The sequence below is a fragment of the Castor canadensis genome, chromosome 7 (genome assembly GCF_047511655.1).
Source record: "Castor canadensis chromosome 7, mCasCan1.hap1v2, whole genome shotgun sequence".
NCBI classification, from domain to species: Eukaryota; Metazoa; Chordata; class Mammalia; order Rodentia; family Castoridae; genus Castor; species Castor canadensis.
Window position 1 is genome coordinate 1,259,236 of NC_133392.1, and position 20,063 is coordinate 1,279,298.

At 49.1% G+C, this 20,063-nt stretch overlaps 1 protein-coding gene across 3 annotated transcripts in view; it reads right to left on the minus strand.

Moving 5' to 3' along the window:
• Positions 1-650: 650 nt before the first annotated feature.
• Lrrc27 (leucine rich repeat containing 27) overlaps positions 651-20,063 on the minus strand; it is a 35,712-nt gene continuing 16,299 nt past the window's right edge. Inside the window, exons 6-11 of one of the 3 annotated variants that reach the window (XM_074078029.1) lie at positions 18,950-19,316; positions 17,591-17,737; positions 15,636-15,729; positions 4,518-4,636; positions 3,265-3,391; positions 652-1,009 (exon numbers count right to left, since the gene is read on the minus strand). In XM_074078029.1, coding sequence (XP_073934130.1) covers positions 863-1,009; positions 3,265-3,391; positions 4,518-4,636; positions 15,636-15,729; positions 17,591-17,737; positions 18,950-19,316 — 1,001 coding nt within the window. In that variant the 3' untranslated portion in view covers positions 652-862. Of the gene's footprint in view, positions 1,010-3,264; positions 3,392-4,517; positions 4,637-15,635; positions 15,730-16,920; positions 17,257-17,590; positions 17,738-18,949; positions 19,317-20,063 lie in introns of those variants that run through there. The other 2 variants (XM_074078030.1, XM_074078031.1) reach the window with 2 other exon arrangements.

The window sequence follows — 20,063 nt, forward strand, 5'->3', positions numbered from 1 at the left end:
AGGGGGAGGTGCACCCCACCCAGGTACCCCAAGTCTCTCAGTGGGAGGGGCCACCCTACCCAGACACCCCAAGTACCCCAGGGAGACTGTGTACCCCAAATCTCCCAGGTTGCTGGGGCACCCCTAACCCACTCGGACACCTTAAGGATAAAGAGCTGGAGACAAGGAATCAGCTGGCAGCAAGGCCCAGTCAGGAGCCAGCCAGTTATCACAACTGGCACAAAAGGAAACAGAACAGTCCCACGTCTGCACAGCAAGCCCTTTCTTCACGTCCAGTTGCACGCTCCATATCAGAGCCAGAGCTGTGCAGCCCTGAGCACAGGGCAGAGGGAGGAGGAAGGAGGTGTACTAGCGGGAAACACAGAGGTTAGATGGGGCTGCTCAGTGGTGAGGAGCCTGCAGGCCGAGATGTGCGACCAAAGAGTTGAGGCCAGAGGACACCTTTGCTGGACAGGGAACAGGGTAAATGCTCCTGGAAACCTGTGGCTATCGCCCCCTGTGGGCTAAGTGGGGACTGCAGGACCTAGTGTGGCAGGAATTGGGCAAACGCCCCCACTGGAATGAACAGGTTAATGAAAGTCACCTTTGTGGCTGGGGCAGTGCTCATGACTGGCTGTCACCTGGACTGGCAGGAAAGTGGTGGCAGAGTGAAAAGGATGGCGCTTGACACAGCATTTTCCTTCTTTTAATGCAGTTTGACTAATTCAACTTTCTCACTTCAGGAAAGGCCATGATCTATGAAAACCAGGGGCTGCCTGTGAGGCACAGCAGACTCCATGAGACCCCAACCTCCTGCCTGGCAGGCAGGCGACAGCACCTCCCCTGGAGATACTCGTCATTGCTCCCTGTGAACATCTGTCTCTCAGTATCTCGTGTTAAAAAATAGATTGTGAGGCCGTGATGCCGGAGGGTAAAGTGAGAGGTTCCCACCGAGAGTTGAAAATAGGTGCTCTTTGCGCAGGGCCGATTCCAGTCTCAGTTTCATTACCTCCTCCTGCAGCTTCTTGGCCTTTGGGGAGAAGAGGAGGGGACGAAATGAGGCAGGCTGGACTCCAATGCCCCCTCTCTTGTGCCATCAGACGCCTGGGGTAAGAACTCGGGGTTCCCAGGGTGAGTGGTGAGGTGCCCAGGGCACTTATTTGACTTCATCTATAGATTGTTTACCATTTTTGTCATATGTTTAGTTTTTCGGGTTTTCTTTTCTTTTTTTTTTTTTGGCGGTACAAGGGTTTGAACTCAGGGCCTAATGCTTGCTAGGCAGGCACTCTTCCATTTGAGCCACTCCACTAGCCCTTGTCATACTTTTAATTTACTGCCAAAGAGTTCTTTTTGGGCTGAGTGTTTCATGGCAGCAGTACTTCTCATCATTGCCAGAGAGCTTCAATGCTAGCTTGCTGTTTTGACTTTGGTCTTTATAATCCCAAGCTCACATCCTGGCTGGCTTGCTGAGGCCTCTCCTACACTCTGGGGCTTTGCCCAAAGGCAGAGTGCTCTCTGGTCCCCCATTCATCAGGACAATGTCCAAGACCACAGAAGAAACTGTGGATGTCATGGTGGGCCCTCCAGTAGTCACTCAGCACAAGACCTTTTTCTGGGAACACCATGTGGCCTGCGAGAGCCAGCCGAGGCTGGAGAGGCTGTGCTGACCCCTACTGGGTCCTGAACATGCCAGGCATACACATACAGGAAGGCAGCACATGACCACTACCCTCACACCTGTGGTGTCTGGTCACTGGAATTCCCTAGAGATGACAGGTGCTGCAGCCTGCGGGACTGACCAGGGACCTAACCCAATCTGGTGCAGACTGGGCTTTCAACCCACTGCTAGCTTTGCATTCCTGGGCTTCGGCTTGTGTGGGATAAATCACTTCTCAGCCGGCCTGAATGTTACACCTCAAGGCTGTCTCCTTGCAAAACTATGCTGGTCTCAGTATTAGCAGACAGGCTCAATTACTATGCTGAGGGCCAGAGGACAGCGGTTGTCCACTCCAGGTGGAGTGGTTTCTCTGGGAGGAGAGCGCTTAGTGTTGGAGACTTAGACTCCCACAGACTGTCACTCTCCATCCTACATCTGCGGCTTTCACCTCAAGGTCTGAGCTGGTGCCCCAGCTCCTACCATCATGTTTGCATCCCAGCCAGGAGGGAGAGAAGACAAGCCTCAAGGAATTTGAACACATCTTCTGTTCTCATCCTGTTGATCAGAATATGGTCACCTGCCCTTGCAAAGGAGGCTGGAAAGGGTGCCATTTTCAGGCTGTCCTGTGCTGTCTATGAGGAAAGACCACAGGAAAGCTGGCCCTCTTACAGCAGCCATACCCTGCAGTTTCTGCACCCCAGGAGTCATGCTATTTTTGCTCCCTTTATGGTCAGTCTGGTGGTGTGAAGGCTAATGGAGATGCACAATGGGCTGTGCTGACCTTGGAGGGTCAACCTGTTGGCTGGTTTGTGCACAACAGAGATGGAGCTGCAGATGGGCTGTGGGGCCACAGCCCAGGGACATCCTTCCTGGGACAGTGCTGCTTACCAGGGATCAGTGTCAGGAACCACGACCCCCACTGGCCGCATCAGGGCAGGCAGGCTGGTGTGGAAGAGCCCACCAGCAGGGCCCTGGGTGCCCTGGGAGGACAGGTGAGGACTCTGTGGCTGTGAGAAGGGTAGGACACAGGCATCCGGGTGTCACTATCCGGAGGCCTCTGCTTCCTTTGACTGCTGTCCAGGCAGGAAGGACCGCCTTCCTCACCCCGCTTAAAGTATGTCCAGGCATGCGGCAGGTGCTGACCACCATCAGCCGCTGTGGGGCAGATGGTCAGGACGTGCACAGCGGGGAGGGGTTTGGGAGCAGCTGTGTCGGGCACCCTGGTATAGAGGGGTTGGATCCTGGGTGTTCCAACCTCACTATCACAGAGATGACAGCATGCTGCCAGGGTCCAGCAGCTGTGGCCAAGCCCCCCACCGAGCAGTACCGTCACGGCTAGCCCTGGGCTCGGTCTGGTCTGCTGGCAGCAATGCCTCAAGCAGGGACCATGCAGGCTCTCAGAGCGGACCTGTCCTATCCACTCTGTCCCCAGAGGCTACAGGCTGCAATGCCAGTCCCATCAGTCCCAGGGCACCTGAAGGCCCACAGTACAGGCGGAACATTTCTTGTTATCTGACCAAGAGTGAATCTGGAGCGTCAGTGAACCCCACCACCGAGTGTCAGAGGGCACATGCCCTGCAGAGGCACAGCGCATCCCCGTCCACTTCGTTGGAACAAGAAATGCTCACCGTCTGAAGGTCCTGGGCGGCCGTCCTCACTTCCTGAAGCGGGTCTGCTCCTTGGAAGCGCCTGCGGGCATGCAGCTGCCGTACGTGCTTCCGTATCTTCTCCTCCAGATCCGCCAACCGGGAGGCGCTGGGAACACAGGGACATCTGGCCGCTTGGGCATGGGAATCTCGCCTAGTAGTCCCTATACCAACCTTCTTTCTGCAGACTGTGCACCGCTTGAGGCTCCATGGGGCCAGATGTGGCTCCCGGGCTGTCCTCGCCCTTCTACTCCCAATGCTGAGCCTGGGCCTGGCATTCTTCTACCCCTTCCTAGGTGGCCCTAAAGCTCTGCACCGAAAGCCCTAAATCCATCTGTCGTAGTGCAGTTAGGAGGCTGCACCCAAGACAGACAGAGGGCAGCACCCTTTGTTTCAATGTGGAAAACTCAGGTGTACTGCGTCTTGAAGCAGAGTAACAAAAAACCCTCTAAGGTGGGATTTTAAGCATAATTCTGTCAGCCCTAGGGCTCAGGGCTTGCCACTGCTATTCTTTTGAATGTAAATACAATGACTTAGAATGGCAGAGAAGCCAGAGGGTCTTGCTAAGTGTGAGCTCCTCTTTCCGTTCCACTGAGTCAGTCCTTGGCCGCTTGTTCTGAGGCCCTATGACCTGTGCTGTCTCCGAGAGGTGCTCCCATTCTCCCCCATGTGTTGGCCCCTGGCTGCCACATTGCTTCCCAAATGTTCCTCCTGCTCTCCTGAGCTCCATGTGGATCCAGCTGGCCTCTCAGGACAAAAGCCCCACTTAGCAGCCTGGCCAACACCTGGCCAGAGACTCCAATCCTAGGTGCCTCAATGCCTGCAGACAGGCTTCCCAGTGCGACCTCTTGCCTCTCTTCCATCAGTCTGTCTTGCAGTTGGGGGTCATGTGGCCTTGGAAGCTTCACTAGCTCCCCATCACAAGAAGGCTGGACACACAGCCCTGAGTCAGATCTAAGAATGTCAGGACTAAGGAGTGAGACTAGAACTCAGGGCACAGAGATCTGGAGGACAGGGCCACAGCCCCCACAGCAGCCTCCCTGCAGGGGGTCCGGGGAACTTTCTAGGTCCTGGTGATCATCTGGCAGTGGTGGACCTTAGGTGGGGACCATGTCTCTCAGGCTTACCCTTCCACCTCCACAGCCCTGTACAAGGTGCTCAGTGCATGCAACAAATGCACCGGCCAATGAGTGACACTGTCATGCGGAACCCTGCCCCACTGTGTGATCACCAACCTTAAGTCTGAGCTGGCTTTTGATATTCTCTCTTTGCTGTGTTTCGTTTTCCCAAATGGATTTGCTGGAATTTTCCCATGATCTATCAGATCTGTGGCGAATGGAATCTTTGACGCCACCTAGGAAAATGCAGCAAGATGTCTTCAGGAATCCAAGAGGCTGCTTTTAACTTGCGCTCACCTCTAGGCACATCAGCATCTTTAGGCCAACCAATTGCCATCCAGAGGGGGACATTCTTTACACTGGGTCACCATCTGGGTCTTGGGTAATGGTCATTCCCACCTCTGACTCAGTTTGGACATCTCTCAGAGGTGTCTGAACAGCCCAGGTTGGGGTGGCTGAAGGTGCAGAGGGAGGGAGCTGACACCCTGAAATTCTGTCTTAGGACAGACATAAAGGACACAGTTGAAAATGGGCCCCAAGTCTTTCATACAAGTGTGACCACATTTTTAAATCATAAAGTTTCAAGCTAATACATAAATGCTATACAAACAAGTTAGAGTGAAAGGACAGCCTTGGACTTGAGAGCCTGAATAGTGAAACTCACTGGCCTTGGACCCGCATCACCAGACCCTAGACATGTACCATTGTGGCTTACCCTGGCTGAGACCACTGCAGCCTGAGGGAAGACAGGCAATGTCCACTGTGCCTGTGGATACGGCCAGCCCACCCTGTCAGGTGAGCAGCTGGACTCTGTTCTCATATTCTGGAGCTGGGGCCAACGAAGGCCATGTGGGTCCAAGCACTGCCGTGGACCACTGTGGTTCCAAGTGTCCTTCTAGGACATTCCTGGAAGGGATCCATCCTGCCAAGGGGAAATGAGCCCTGCCCATTTCTGATTTCAGTGGGTGTGGGAGGCAGTCAGGTAGGCAGAGCACGCATGGTGAGTGGGGCCCAACCCAGGAGGAGTCACCAAGAGAACCTCTGCCAGGATGAACAGATCACGTGCGTTCATTGGAACAAGCAGGCACAGCACTGCAGGAAAGTGTAGACAGCGGTGCAATGTGGCACGCTCCTCACTTCCCACAGCCTGACGTCACCCACATTTCTGGGCACCTGGGACATGCACACATGCGTCCGTTTGACTTCCTCACCCACCTGTGGTCAGTGCAGAAATGCCAGTCTCCCTGCCTGCCTCCCCCCATTCTTCCTTGCCTCCTGTGTCATGTCCAGCAGATGGCAGGACTCATGGCTCCTGACATCTCATGACCACTGCTGCCTCTGGAGCCTCTCCACTCCCATTGACAGATGCACCACTCCAAACTAGATTTCCCCAAACTCTCTTCCAGCTATAACCTGTGCTGGCAGAGCTCCATCCTGCTCTGAACCACCTCCCCACTTCTCCCAACCCTCTTTCGCTGGGCTTGCCCAGGTCTGCTTGGTCTGCTCCTTCTGAACATGTGCTGACCAGTTCCCCGTGTCCCCCCTCCCACACCCTCTGCAGCAGCTAGCTTCCTGCAGGGGTTATCACTGGGGTTATTAGACAGCATTACACAGGGGTCCTGACCTGTTTCTGCAGCTTCAGCACCAGAGGTGGGGAGGACTTGGGGCCTTTATACTCGGGTCGGAGTGCAACCTGGACCCGAGGTGCAGGGCAAGGGCACCACAGGCAACATGACCAATGCTGCTCACTGCTGACTCCAGCCTGACCCCCACAATGGGAGCTTTTGGTCTGCATGTGCACATGAAGGAGTGCATGCCTGTATGCGTGTGTGTGCATGGGAACGCGTGGGTACCTATTGTCAGGGGCACTGTCAAGACTCAAAGGATGTCTGAAACAGAGTATGTATTAGGTGCAGAACGGGATTCTGGAAGGATCCCTCCAGAGTCTGGAAGGCTTGGCCTAGGGCTCTACTGGGCTCTGTTCAATCTGCACCCTCTCCTCTAAGTGGTTAAACAGTGTTGGAACCTTGTTTATCCACATTTTGGGTTTAACCCTGACCTAATAACCAGGCGGGGGAGGAGGGGGAGAGGAGCCACCACGCCCTTTTCCTATAACCACCCTCACCCTGGAAGTACACCAGGCTGGGCCAAGACAGAATTAAATGTGTTGTCTAAGAGCTGGCACACCTTCAGTGAGTCAGGACTCAGCAGAGATTATTCCAACAGAAAAAATGCACAGGGTTAAATCCAGGAGTTGTGTCCTTTTAAAGTCAGACATTTAAACGTCTTAAATATTAAAAGCATATATTTGAAAAGAAGCCAACTAAGACATATTTTACTGTTACTACAAGGTACAGAGAAGAAAGACTATCCAAATATCGGATTCTCTGAAGAGAACATAAAGAATCAATGCAAGGGCCTGAAACACGGGAAAATGGGGTGCAGAGGCGTGTCAGTGGCTGTGAGGGGCTCCACTCCCAGCTTCACATGGGAGTGTCATGCATGAAATTCAGTGAGGGCCCAGAACATGGACTCAAAGGTCAGTGGCAAAGCTGCTGGTTTCAGAGCCATGTGGAAAACAAAAACGTACGGCTTTTCAGAGAGGATGATGGATCCAGAGGCTCCCACCCAGTGTCCGCAGCAGAAGTCTTTTTCAGCAGCCAGAGCATCGTAGATCCCACCCCACCCCACCCCACCCCATGCACACAGGGAGCGACCTGCACACTACAGATCAGCTGAGGCACATGCAGGGCAGCTGGGCACACCTCAGAGCCAAGCCACAAAGCCAGTAAGCCCTGTGCCACACCCAGCCCCATGTTTGTAGGACCCACCTGCTCACACACAGGGCCATGCACAGGGCCCTGGCGCCCTCTTGTGTCTGCCTGCCCAACTGCAGGTGCTGGCATAGGCTGGAAGCTCTTCCCCTCAGCCAGCAGCAGGACAGGCACATCTTGGGCCTGTGATGAGTCTACTATGGACCTACAAATCCTGGGTTCTATTCCTAACTCTTGCCTCTGCAAACAAATTCGTTCACAATTGCTTATGATATGATGGATTTCAGCTCGGTGAGATGGATTCCCCAAAGTGCTCAAAGAACACATGTTCTTAACACAACACAAGAAGACTTGCCAGGAAACTGCTGGGTCCACAGCTGCAACGCAAAGCTCCCATCCTTGCTCCCTTCTGCTGCCCTCACGGGGGACGGCTTGCCCTGTGCACTGTACCCACGCCTGAGCAGAGACAGTATCTCTGCACTTGTGGCCACCTGGATTTCCTCCTGCAAGCAGCCATACCCTCTACCCATTTTTCTGTTAGAGTCTTAGATTTTTAAATATCAATTTGTAGTAATTTTTATATATTAGATATCAACATCTTGTAGTCATTCTTACAAATTAGCTATCAATACCTTGTCACAAATATTTCCCCTAACTGAATTTTGGTTATGGTATTTAGAGCCATACAAAATGTTTTGCGGGTACTGGGGTGGGCACAGGCTTGGGAGGGGTGCGTTCCCACAGGCTGAGGCCTCTGTTCAGGATCTATGGGAATGGCAGCAACTGATGGCATCTGCTCTGGGCCCCAGCTGCTTCCCTCCAGCACGCGACACCTCTTGCCTTCCATCCCCATCACTGCTGCAGTGGCTCCCAAAAGGGGTCTAATGGAGCAGGTCCATCTTGTGTGTAGATGGGTCTCCATCTGAAGAAGCTGCATGGTCGATGTGTGCAGACACAGAAGCACACCCAAAACCAAGTCCTCTCATCAACCCACTGCCCTGACCAGCTACACTCCTCTCCCTAGGCCCTTTAGCAGTCTGGGTATATTTTTTGGTGGGTTATATTCTTTGGGGGGGTATATTCTTTTGGGGGTTATATACTTCTGGTGGGCTATTTTGGGGAGACTATATTTTGGGGGGGCCATATTTTTAGGTCATGTTCTTTTGAGGGTTATATTCTTTTGGGGGTTATATTGCTTTGGGGGTATATATCTATGATAAAGCGATGTTACAGTTTCTGTGCAAGCCCTGCAACTTGTGCTATTTTAACTCATGTCATTTCTTCAGACATCTTCAAGTCAGTAGATGTGAGCCCTCTTTCAGCCTTTCTAACAGGTGCCTCAGAGTTTGGATACAACCATTTATTTAGCCATTTCCATTTACTGACATTTAAATTATTTTCATTTTTTGCTACAATCAGGTTCTGAAAGCATTCTTAAGAATATCTAAGGCTGGGTGCAGTGGCTCACACCTGTAATCCTAGCTCCTTGGGAGGCAAAGATCAGAAGGATCGAGGTTCAAGACCAGCCCAGGCAAAGAGTTCCTGAGATCCCATCTCAGCCAATGGCTGTGCACAGTGCAGAGCACCTGACATATCCAGCTTCGGGGAAGCACAGTAGGAGAATCGCAGTCCAGGCTGACCTGGGCATAAAACAAGACCCTATCTCAAAAACAAGCTATGCAAACAAGGACCAGTGGAGTGGCTCAAGGGGAAGAGCATCTGCCTAGCAAGCATGAGGTCCTGTATTCAATCTGTAGCACTGCCAAAAAAAAAATTACCTAATTTTGTACATGTCCTGGAAGCAATGTAACGTATTTCAAAATTATTACAGAGGTAGTGAAAACTAGGAAAAAGGTGATAGCAAAAATGAAACACTGGCATGGTTTAACATACAATGTTAAGCAAATAAAGAACATAAAATTCTACCTATACATTATTAACACATAGAAAACAGCATGCATGCTGAACAGGGACAAAAGGCCACCTGCACAGGCACTGAGTGACAGAGGATGAGCTCACCACATGTGTTTCGAAAGCTGCAACAACGGAGGAGCAGAAGCTCACAGGTGACACTGTGTCAGAGTCTAGGATGTCTTTAAGGAACAAGCTATTCTAATTCTACCCCTAAGAAAGACCTCGTTGGTAAGAAGCAGGTGTCATGAATTGACAGGTCCTATTTGGGAGAGAGGGGTCCATGTCATCTTGAGCCATAACCCCAGGGGGTGGTAGCCCCTTCACTCAAAGACCATGAGCAGGCCAGGCCTTGAGTGTGGCAAAGCCATCAAGGTGTCTCCTGGCCACGTGCAGGGGACCCAGCCATTAGGCAAACCCCAGGGACCCGAATAGCACCAGAACCTGAATAAACCCACTTTGTAAATTTTGTCATTCTACTGGCACATTTCAGGAGGGTAAAAGGCTCTACCATTTGGTTCTTATGTTAACAAACCATTGTTTTGTTTGGAGGGACAAAGGCAACTTGGAGGATGTTAGGTGATAAAAGAACTCGGTGACAAGAGCCTTAATGTGCTGCAGGAAAGTTCCCGCCAGAGGTCAGCAACCAAAGTCCCCAGGTCTCTGAAGTGGGAGAAAGGGCAAGCACACCCTGAACTCAGGACATACCACATACAGGGGGTAGCATCCGCGCCCCATGTGCAAAATCTCAGTCTAAACACGAGGAAGGCTCAGACGGACCCAGATTCAGAGGCACTCAACAAAGTGACCCATCAGTGTTCCTCAAAGGTGTCAGGCCACGAAAGACAGCGGAAGACGAACAGCTCTGGCCTGGAGGACACTGGAGGGACGCGAGGACTGAGCGTGAAAGGGAGCTTCGTGTGCTTCCTGGTACTGCACCACAATGAATGCCTACCTAAGCACTACTCTGTGATCACTTAAGATGCCCACCTGAGCGAAGTTGGGTGAGGGGCATATAGAGTTATTTGCACTCCCACTTTTCTGATAGTTTGATACAAAATTTAAGAAAAAAGAAGACTAGAACTGTGCAAACTGACTTCACCTGCAGGCTGGCACTCCCTGCTGGGAGTGGAGGCCATGGCCAGTTCAGCCAGGATAAGGCCTAGGGGACCTTCCCTAGCTAAGGGGCCATAGAGGCAGCCCCTGGCCTTTCAGCACAGGCTGAAAAAAAAAGAAAGAGCTCGGGGTTGGGGATTTAGCTCAGTGGACAAGCACTTGCCTGGCAAGTGCAAGACCCTGAATTCGGTCCCCAGCACCAGAAAAAAAAAAAAAAGCTTGGCCAAGTGCTGGGGGCTCATACCTGTACTCCTAGCTAGAGATCAGGAGGATCACAGTTCTAAGCCAACCCCAGCCAAATAGTTCACGAGACCCTATCTTGAAAAATACCCACCACAAAAACAGGGCTAGTGGAGTGGCTCAAGTGGTAGAGCACGTACCTAGCAAGTGTGAGGACATGAGTTCAAACCCCACTACTGCCAAAAAAAAAAAAAGAGCTGAAGAAATGTCTGTGACCATGTTAAGAAGCTCCCCTGATCCTGCACACAGAAAGTGACACCCAACTTAACCATGAAAAGGCAGGCAGCACCAAACCACAGGATAAGAAAAAGCAAGACAGTAGAGAGTAACATCAAGTTAGGTACACACAATCAAACCTTCAAACAACTAAGATAACTAAATGGCAGGAATCACCACATACCTATCAGTACTAACACTTAATGTTAATGGACTTAATTCACCCATCAAAAGACACCGTTTGACAAAATGGATTAAAAAAGAAGATCCAACAATTTGTTGCTTACAGGAGACTCATCTCACCGACAGAAATAAGCATATGCTTAGGATGAAAGGCTGGAAGAAGATTTACCAAGCCAATGGCCCCCGAAAACAAGCAGGAGTAGCAATACTTATCTCTGACAAAGTAGACTTCAAACCTACATTGATCAAACGAGATAAAGAAGGACATTCCATACTAATAAAAGGGGAAATAGACCAAAAGGAAATAATAATCATCAATCTGTACGCACCCAATGTCAACGCACCCAATTTCATCAAACATACCCTGAAAGACCTAAAAGCATATATAAACGCCAACACAGTGGTTGTGGGAGACTTTAACACCCCATTATCATCAATAGATAGGTCATCCAAACAAAAACTCAATAAAGAAATCCAAGATCTAAAATATGCAATAGATCAAGTGGACCTAGTAGATGTCTACAGAACATTTCATCCAACCTCTACACAATATACATTCTTCTCAGCAGCCCATGGAACCTTCTCCAAAATAGATCATATCCTAGGGCACAAAGCAAGCCTCAGCAAATACAAGAAAATAGAAATAATACCATGCATACTATCTGACCACAATGCAGTAAAAGTAGAACTCAACAACAAAAGTAAAGACAAAAAACATGCAAACAGCTGGAAACTAAATAACTCATTACTTAATGAAGAATGGATCATCGATGCAATAAAAGAGGAAATTAAAAAGTTCCTGGAAGTCAATGAAAATGAAAACACAACCTACCAGAACCTATGGGACACAGCTAAGGCAGTCTTGAGAGGAAAGTTTATAGCCATGAGTGCATATATTAAAAAGATTGAAAGATCCCAAATCAATGACCTAATGATACATCTCAAACTCCTAGAAAAACAAGAACAAGCAAATCCCAAAACAAATAGAAGGAGAGAAATAATAAAAATAAGAGCTGAAATCAACGAAATAGAAACCAAAAAAACCATACAAAGAATTAATGAAACAAAAAGTTGGTTCTTTGAAAAAATAAACAAGATCGATAGACCCCTGACAAACCTGACTAAAATGAGGAGAGAAAAAACCCAAATTAGTAGAATCAGGAATGCAAAAGGGGAGATAACAACAAACACCATGGAAGTCCAGGAAATCATCAGAGACTACTTTGAGAACCTATATTCAAATAAATTTGAAAATCTAAAAGAAATGGACAGATTTCTAGATACATATGATCATCCAAAACTGAACCAAGAGGAAATTAATCACCTGAATAGACCTATAACACAGAATGAAATTGAAGTAGCAATCAAGAGTCTCCCCAAAAAGAAAAGTCCAGGACCTGATGGATTCTCTGCTGAATTCTATCAGACCTTTAAAGAAGAACTGATACCAACCCTCCTTAAAGTGTTCCATGAAATAGAAAGGGAAGGAAAACTGCCAAACACATTTTATGAAGCCACTATTACACTTATCCCAAAACCAGGCAAAGACACCTCCAAAAAGGAGAACTATAGGCCAATCTCCTTAATGAACATTGATGCAAAAATCCTCAACAAAATAATGGCAAATCGAATTCAGCAACACATCAAAAAGATTATTCACCACGACCAGGTAGGCTTCATCCCAGGGATGCAGGGGTGGTTCAACATACGAAAATCAATAAACGTAATAAACCACATTAACAGAAGCAAAGACAAAAACCACTTGATCATCTCAATAGATGCAGAAAAAGCCTTTGATAAGATCCAACATCATTTCATGATAAAAGCTCTAAGAAAACTAGGAATAGAAGGAAAGTTCCTCAACATTATAAAAGCTATATATGACAAACCTACAGCCAGCATTATACTTAACGGAGAAAAATTAAAACCATTCCCTCTAAAATCAGGAACCAGACAAGGATGCCCACTATCTCCACTCCTATTCAACATAGTACTGGAATTCCTAGCCAGAGCAATTAGGCAAGAAGAAGGAATAAAAGGAATACAAATAGGTAAAGAAACTGTCAAAATATCCCTATTTGCAGACGACATGATCCTATACCTTAAAGACCCAAAAAACTCTACTCAGAAGCTTCTAGACATCATCAATAGCTATAGCAAGGTAGCAGGATATAAAATCAACATAGAAAAATCATTAGCATTTCTATACACTAACAATGAGCAAACGGAAAAAGAATGTATGAAAACAATTCCATTTACAATAGCCTCAAACAAAATCAAATACCTAGGTGTAAACCTAACAAAAGATGTGAAAGACCTCTACAAGGAAAACTATACACTTCTGAAGAAAGAGATTGAGGAAGACTATAGAAAGTGGAGAGATCTCCCACGCTCATGGATTGGTAGAAATCAACATAGTAAAAATGTCTATACTCCCAAAAGTAATCTACATGTTTAATGCAATTCCCATCAAAATTCCAATGACATTCATCAAAGAGATTGAAAAATCTACTGTTAAATTTATATGGAAACACAAGAGGCCACGAATAGCCAAGGCAATACTCAGTCAAAAGAACAATGCAGGAGGGATCACAATACCTGACTTCAAACTATATTACAAAGCAATAATAATAAAAACAGCATGGTACTGGCACAAAAACAGACATGAAGACCAGTGGAACAGAATAGAGGATCCAGATATGAAGCCACACAACTATAAGCAACTTATCTTTGACAAAGGAGCTAAAAATATATGATGGAGAAATAGCAGCCTCTTCAACAAAAACTGCTGGGAAAACTGGTTAGCAGTCTGCAAAAAACTGAAACTAGATCCATGTATATCACCCTATACCAAGATTAACTCAAAATGGATCAAGGATCTTAATATCAGACCCCAAACTCTTAAGTTGATACAAGAAAGAGTAGGAAATACTCTGGAGTTAGTAGGTATAGGTAATAACTTTCTCAATGAAACCCCAGCAGCACAGCAACTAAGAGATAGCATAGATAAATGGGACCTCATAAAACTAAAAAGCTTCTGTTCATCAAAAGAAATGGTCTCTAAACTGAAGAGAACACCCACAGAGTGGGAGAAAATATTTGCCAATTATACATCAGACAAAGGACTGATAACCAGAATATACAGGGAACTTAAAAAACTAAATTCTCCCAAAACTAATGAACCAATAAAGAAATGGGCATGTGAACTAAACAGAACTTTCTCAAAAGAAGAAATTCAAATGGCCAGAAAACACATGAAAAAATGCTCACCATGTCTAGCAATAAAGGAAATGCAAATTAAAACCACACTAAGATTCCACCTCACCCCTGTTAGAATAGCCATCATCAGCAACACCACCAACAACAGGTATTGGCGAGGATGCGGGGAAAAAGGAACCCTCTTACACTGTTGGTGGGAATGTAGACTAGTACAACCACTCTGGAAAAAAATTTGGAGGCTACTTAAAAAGCTGGACATCGATCTACCATTTGATCCAGCAATACCACTCTTGGGGATATACCCAAAAGACTGTTACTCCAGAGGCACCTGCACATCCATGTTTATTGCGGCACTATTCACAATAGCCAAGTTATGGAAACAGCCAAGATGCCCCAGCACTGACGAATGGATTAAGAAAATGTGGTATCTATACACAATGGAATTTTATGCAGCCATGAAGAAGAACGAAATGTTATCATTCGCTGGTAAATGGATGGAATTGGAGAACATCATTCTGAGTGAGGTTAGCCTGGCTCAAAAGACCAAAAATCGTATGTTCTCCCTCATATGTGGACATTAGATCAAGGGCAAACACAACAAGGGGATTGGACTATGAACACATGATAAAAGCGAGAGCACACAAGGGAGGGGTGAGGATAGGTAAGACACCTAAAAAACTAGCTAGCATTTGTTGCCCTTAATGCAGAGAAACTAAAGCAGATACCTTAAAGCAACTGAGGCCAATAGGAAAAGGGGACCAGGAACTAGAGAAAAGGTTAGATTAAAAAGAATTAACCTAGAAGGTAACACCCACGCACAGGAAATCAATGTGAGTCAATGCCCTGTATAGCTATCCTTATCTCAACCAGCAAAAACCCTTGTTCCTTCCTATTATTGCTTATACTCTCTCTACAACAAAATTAGAGATAAGGGCAAAATAGTTTCTGCTGGGTATTGAGTGGGGGAGCGGGAGGGGGTGGAGTGGGTGGTAAGGGAGGGGGTGGGGGCAGGGGGGAGAAATAAACCAAGCCTTGTATGCACATATGAATAATAAAAGAAAAATGAAAAAAAAAAAAAAAAAGAAGCTCCCCTGCTTGCCTAAGCTCAAGCACAGAGGATATCAGGTGCATCCTGGAGGAGTGGCCAGCTCCCAGGCACCTGAATGTCACTGTGCCCTGCTGGACCAGGACTCTAAATGGACTGGGGGGACTTGGGAAGGGAGTGTTGCCCCAAGAGTAGCCTGTGCCACACAACCTGAGAGCTGGTGATGCCAAGTCAGGGACAAGATGTAATGTCGCATATGGACACAGCTTGGTGTTTGACTATGGTTTTCAATCTCTCCTTACCTTCTCTGCTCCTCTTTTTGGAGCACCTAGTTCCTCAGATAGAAACTTCAAGTCAGCCAGCGAAGAGCTCCAATCTCAGCCAGCCTCACAGCCAGGGTGACAGTCTCAGTCCCCATCTGTGCAAGGGCTACGTGTAGCAGCCCTGCCCTACAGGGCTGACCCAGGCCATGTGAGCCAGCCCTGCCCTGAGCACGTGTGAGGGCCGGCAGCACCCGCCCCACCAGCGTACCGTGGTCCTCTGTAGAGGCAGGAGTGCACTGGGCTCCTTCTTCCTCCTCCTCATCTGGGCCTGCTCCCTCCATGCCTGCAGAGTTCTTTTGTCTCTGGAGAAAATACGCGGTCAAATTACAGTCACAAGCAAAGCTTACAAGGCTCCCTATCTGTCCTCTCAGTGTCACACAGTGTTCTCCTGTCCACCCATCCCTAGAGGAGAAGTGCTGGGCAGGGGCTGTGTGCATACGGTCAGCTGATGTCTGGCAAGGCAGCTGTGCTCTCCCAGCCCCAGTGCCAAGAGCCTGAGACAAAGGCCCCACCCTGTCTCTGGGAGGATGTCAACCAGGCTGCAGGTGCTGCACCATAGACCTCCAGGCCTTGTCCACAGGAAGCTTCAAAGACTCACTCACAAGTAAACTTCCTGCTAGATACTTGCCTTTCCCTTTAAACAATGAGCATCTTTGGTCTTTCCCTAACACCCAGATCCCTAATCTCTGGGGCAGGGCCAGGCCCTCTGTGTCTGTTTTGTGTGTCAGGCTCATGGGAGGTGCAGCTGGGCTGAGCTCCTAAAGAAAGCAGAATTTCTAAGTCATTCTGTGTGGCTGGGGATGGGATGAGGCCTTGCCACCATTTCTGCAGCCCCAGGGCCCTGCCTGTCTGAACCAACTCCCCTTCTGCTGTCAATTCCTGTGTGGGTGTACCCTCTCCCCCAGATCAGCCTTTTTCGGTCAACCCTTCTCAGCAGACACCTGGCACATCCTACCCTTTTGCTTGCCTTGCCTCCTGAGCTCTTCCTTTGTGGACACAGGGATTCTGCTTTCCTTGGGCTTGCCTCTGGCTTAGGCGCTCTCAGAACTGATGGGGTTCTCCCTGGGCTCCACCACGGAGGTGCATCTTCCCAGGAGCCTACATAGGTTCTGGACCCCAGCTCCAGTACACTGGTGCTGTTTACATCCCTTCGCTCAGTTCCTGGACAAGCTCTCTGTCCCAGGGGCAGGATGAAGCTGCTTGCCTCTCAGGAGCAAGGGGTTAATATTCCTAGACAGGTGAGAGGAGAGAGGCCCAGGGGCTGTACCTAGGTCTAGAACTACACTGAAGGCCTCCTGAGCTGCCCAGTGAGAAGGCACAGACAAGGTCTCAGGGCTGAGACAGGGCAATGAAGAAGAGGTTTCACCTGCTCTTTGTATTCAAGGTATTTTCTTCTACAAGGCACGGGACCCATTATTGAAGGAAGACAACCCCCAGGTGTGCCCACAGATGCTGTCTTATGAACAGTCTGTCCCCAGCAGTCCCAGAGAAACAAACTGGCACTCCCCACAGACACTTCAGGAGGGTTTATTCACAGCCAGGCTTCTGAGGGGAGGGAGCGGGAAGTGCAGGCCAGTGCAGGCCCTGGATGGCCTGCCAAGGAAGGGGTAGCTGCCAGAGCCAGGAAAGAGGCTGAGTGGGCAGTGTGTGGGACTGGCAGGCCTGTAGAAGCTCACAGAGAGGCCGGGGACATTGCCCTGATGCCTGCTGGGGCGCCCCATTGGCCAAACCCAACCACAAGCTGCAGAGCACAGGGGTACTGTGGACGAAGTTCATGCTGGCTGGCCTCCTGGGGCCCAAAGTAGGGTGCAGCTGGGTGGTCAGCAGAGCTGAAGGACAGAACAGAGAAGACACTGAGAACAGGGCCTGGGCAGTCACCAGGAACCCGAGAGCATGGGAGTGGGTAAGTATGGTCAGCAACACAAGAGGGACCTCAACAAGACCACGTTATTTTTAAATAGCACTCTTCAGGAAAGGATGGTCGGTCAGTGGTGAGGGGAAGGGATTATGAAGAGCAACAAAAAAGGTAAACACAAGAAGGCAGGCAGGCAGGCATGGGGAAAAGGCCGGAGACCTGCTCGGAGGATGACTATGATGACCGCACAGGCCCAGGCCCAGGCCCATGCCTGCGCCCAGGGAGCCACACCCGCTCTACAGACGCACCTTCTCCGCTGCTCCATCAGAGCCTGCTTCTCCCGGAGCTCTCTGAGCGCTGCCACACGACCCTCTTCAAGTCGTTTTGCTGGAATCGCTGTTTGGTGTAGTGCCGCGAGAGCAGGTAGGATGTTTTTGAAAGAGGGAGCCTTCCTCCTAAAGTTACAAAATGTCCTTAACTGAATACTTAAAACCCTGTGATGACCAGTTATGTTTTTGCAAAATATAACATCATTACAAATTAACCCTTAAAATTCCAAAGGTAAGGCTTGTGGGCCAACGGCTCATTAGGACGGTCACAGTGAATACAGAGCAGTTACCCTGAGGAAAACCACACTACTGATCTGTGTTAACTGAGGCACGGTATGGAGATAATGGACTGCAGAAGGATTCTACCCTAAATGACCACTACAGAATTACATGTGTGTAGGAAAAGACATCAATCACATCGTTCCCAGGAAGTGATTGCCCCAACCGCCCACACTGCCCAAATCAACCTTGGAAGCTGGGATTGGCACTGACTGGACAGAGGGGCAAGGTGTGAAGTGCTGCTGAAGAGCAATGAGTACACATGTTCCTGCTCCTTACGCTAAGTGAAGGTTAGAAAACTCCTGCTCTCTCCACTCCCTGACAACACGCCAACAGCTCTGGCCTCCAAGGCCACACCACAGCTGGAAGCCCGTGACATGGCCAGTGACTTCCAGGCTGCAATCTGTCAGTGGTGCCTCACAGGTTTTAAATTTATTTTTAAACTGTTCAAGCCTACGGGACAGCTGAAAGGTCAGTGCCACAACTGTTGGCCACCCCCCAACCAGACCCTTACTCTACCTGTCTTCCCCCACCCCCATCCCCTTCTCCCAACACCCTACAGACCTGTGCTTCTGCTCCTGCTGCCTGGGGTGCTGCAGGACCACAGAGTCTTCTACCTCTGAGGTGCTATCACCCCAGGAGCCCACTGCTGTCCCCTTGGGTGTGATGACTGGTCCCTGGAGAGCACGTGAGCTAGACTCACCATTATCAATTTGCCACATTCTCTCTCCACACAGGTGTATTTATACAGATACACTCATGCACACCCCCACACATGCACACTCCATATACACTCCACACTGCACATGTACACACACCCGCACCACACCACACCTGCAGGTTCTCTCTCTCCCATGTGGTTTCCTCTGTTGAACCTGTTCTCATGGGGACTTCCACTTGCTGTCGGCCTACACCCAAGGCTAGGCTTTGACCCATAATAAGTGACAGCGATGCAGAGAAGCATCCTAGAACACTGACCTCATGTTTTAAAAGATAATTACAAAGTAATTTTACAACTCTGCAAAGACCAGGGCAACACTTCTGTGGTCTTCGTCCTACCTGACAGCATGTCTTCTCTTTGAGGGGTCCTTCCCCTCCGTGTTTAAGGCCGCCCTGAGGTTTGGAGGCAACTCGATGGGTAAGAGTTGTTTCTCCAGAACCTTGGCCTTTTCATTCTCAACGATCTCCTGCCTCAGCTTCCAGAAGCGCCTGATTTCCTCCTCGCTCGGCCAGTGTTCTGAGCAGTCGGGGGACTTCCTGAGCTCGCTCAGGTCTAGCCTGTCGACAGGTGGGAAGAAGTCGGCCTTTTCCTTCACCGCAGCTGCCTGATGATTGCTGGCTTGGTCTCCAGACATGCAGTCAGCGGGTAAAGCCAGCACAGAGGCCGGAAGCTCGCTCAGGCTCCTCTTCCTGCCCAGCAAGGCCTCTGGCAGAGGAAAAGACATCTTAGCTGCCCGCACATCAGCCCCCCTCCAAGACCAACCCAACAGTCCATGCAGGGAGCCTCCTTTGGGAGGCTCTGTGCTCCTTCATTCCCCACAAGCTGCCATGGAGCCAGAGCCAGCTGCCTGGACATAGCACTCAAGGAACCTGACCTTGTCAGTTTCTCCACTTTAGGGAAAATTTCTGCATGTCTACATGAGGTACTTTTGCCTCACTTATGGATGTTTCTGTGGCTCTGCCCCCAAGCTCCTCACTCTTTATTTTCAGTCAGTTGTAGCCCATTATGCCTGTCTTTTTTTGTTTGTTTTTGGCAGTACTGGGGTTTGAACTCATGGCTTTACGCTTGCTAGGCAGGCATTCTACTGCTTGGGTCACATCCCAGCCCTTTGTGCCTTAATGTATTTTCATGTAGGGTTGTGCATTTCTACCCAGGGCCAGCCTCAGACCACAAGATCCTCTTACCTATGCCTCCACATAGCTGGGTTTACAGACGTGCCCCACCACGCTGTTATTTGTTGAAGTGGGGCCTTGTTAACTTTTTGCCCAGGCTGGCCTCAAACCTTCCTGGTCTCTACTTCTTGAGTAGCTGGGATTATAGAGATAAAAACCACACTTGGCCTGCTTTGTAAAGACTTAATTCTACATAAACTATTGAGAGAAAATTGTCTCAAAGCATATTCACCACTGAGTCCAGTACTATAGCTGGTGTCACTCCTGTCCCATGGACATA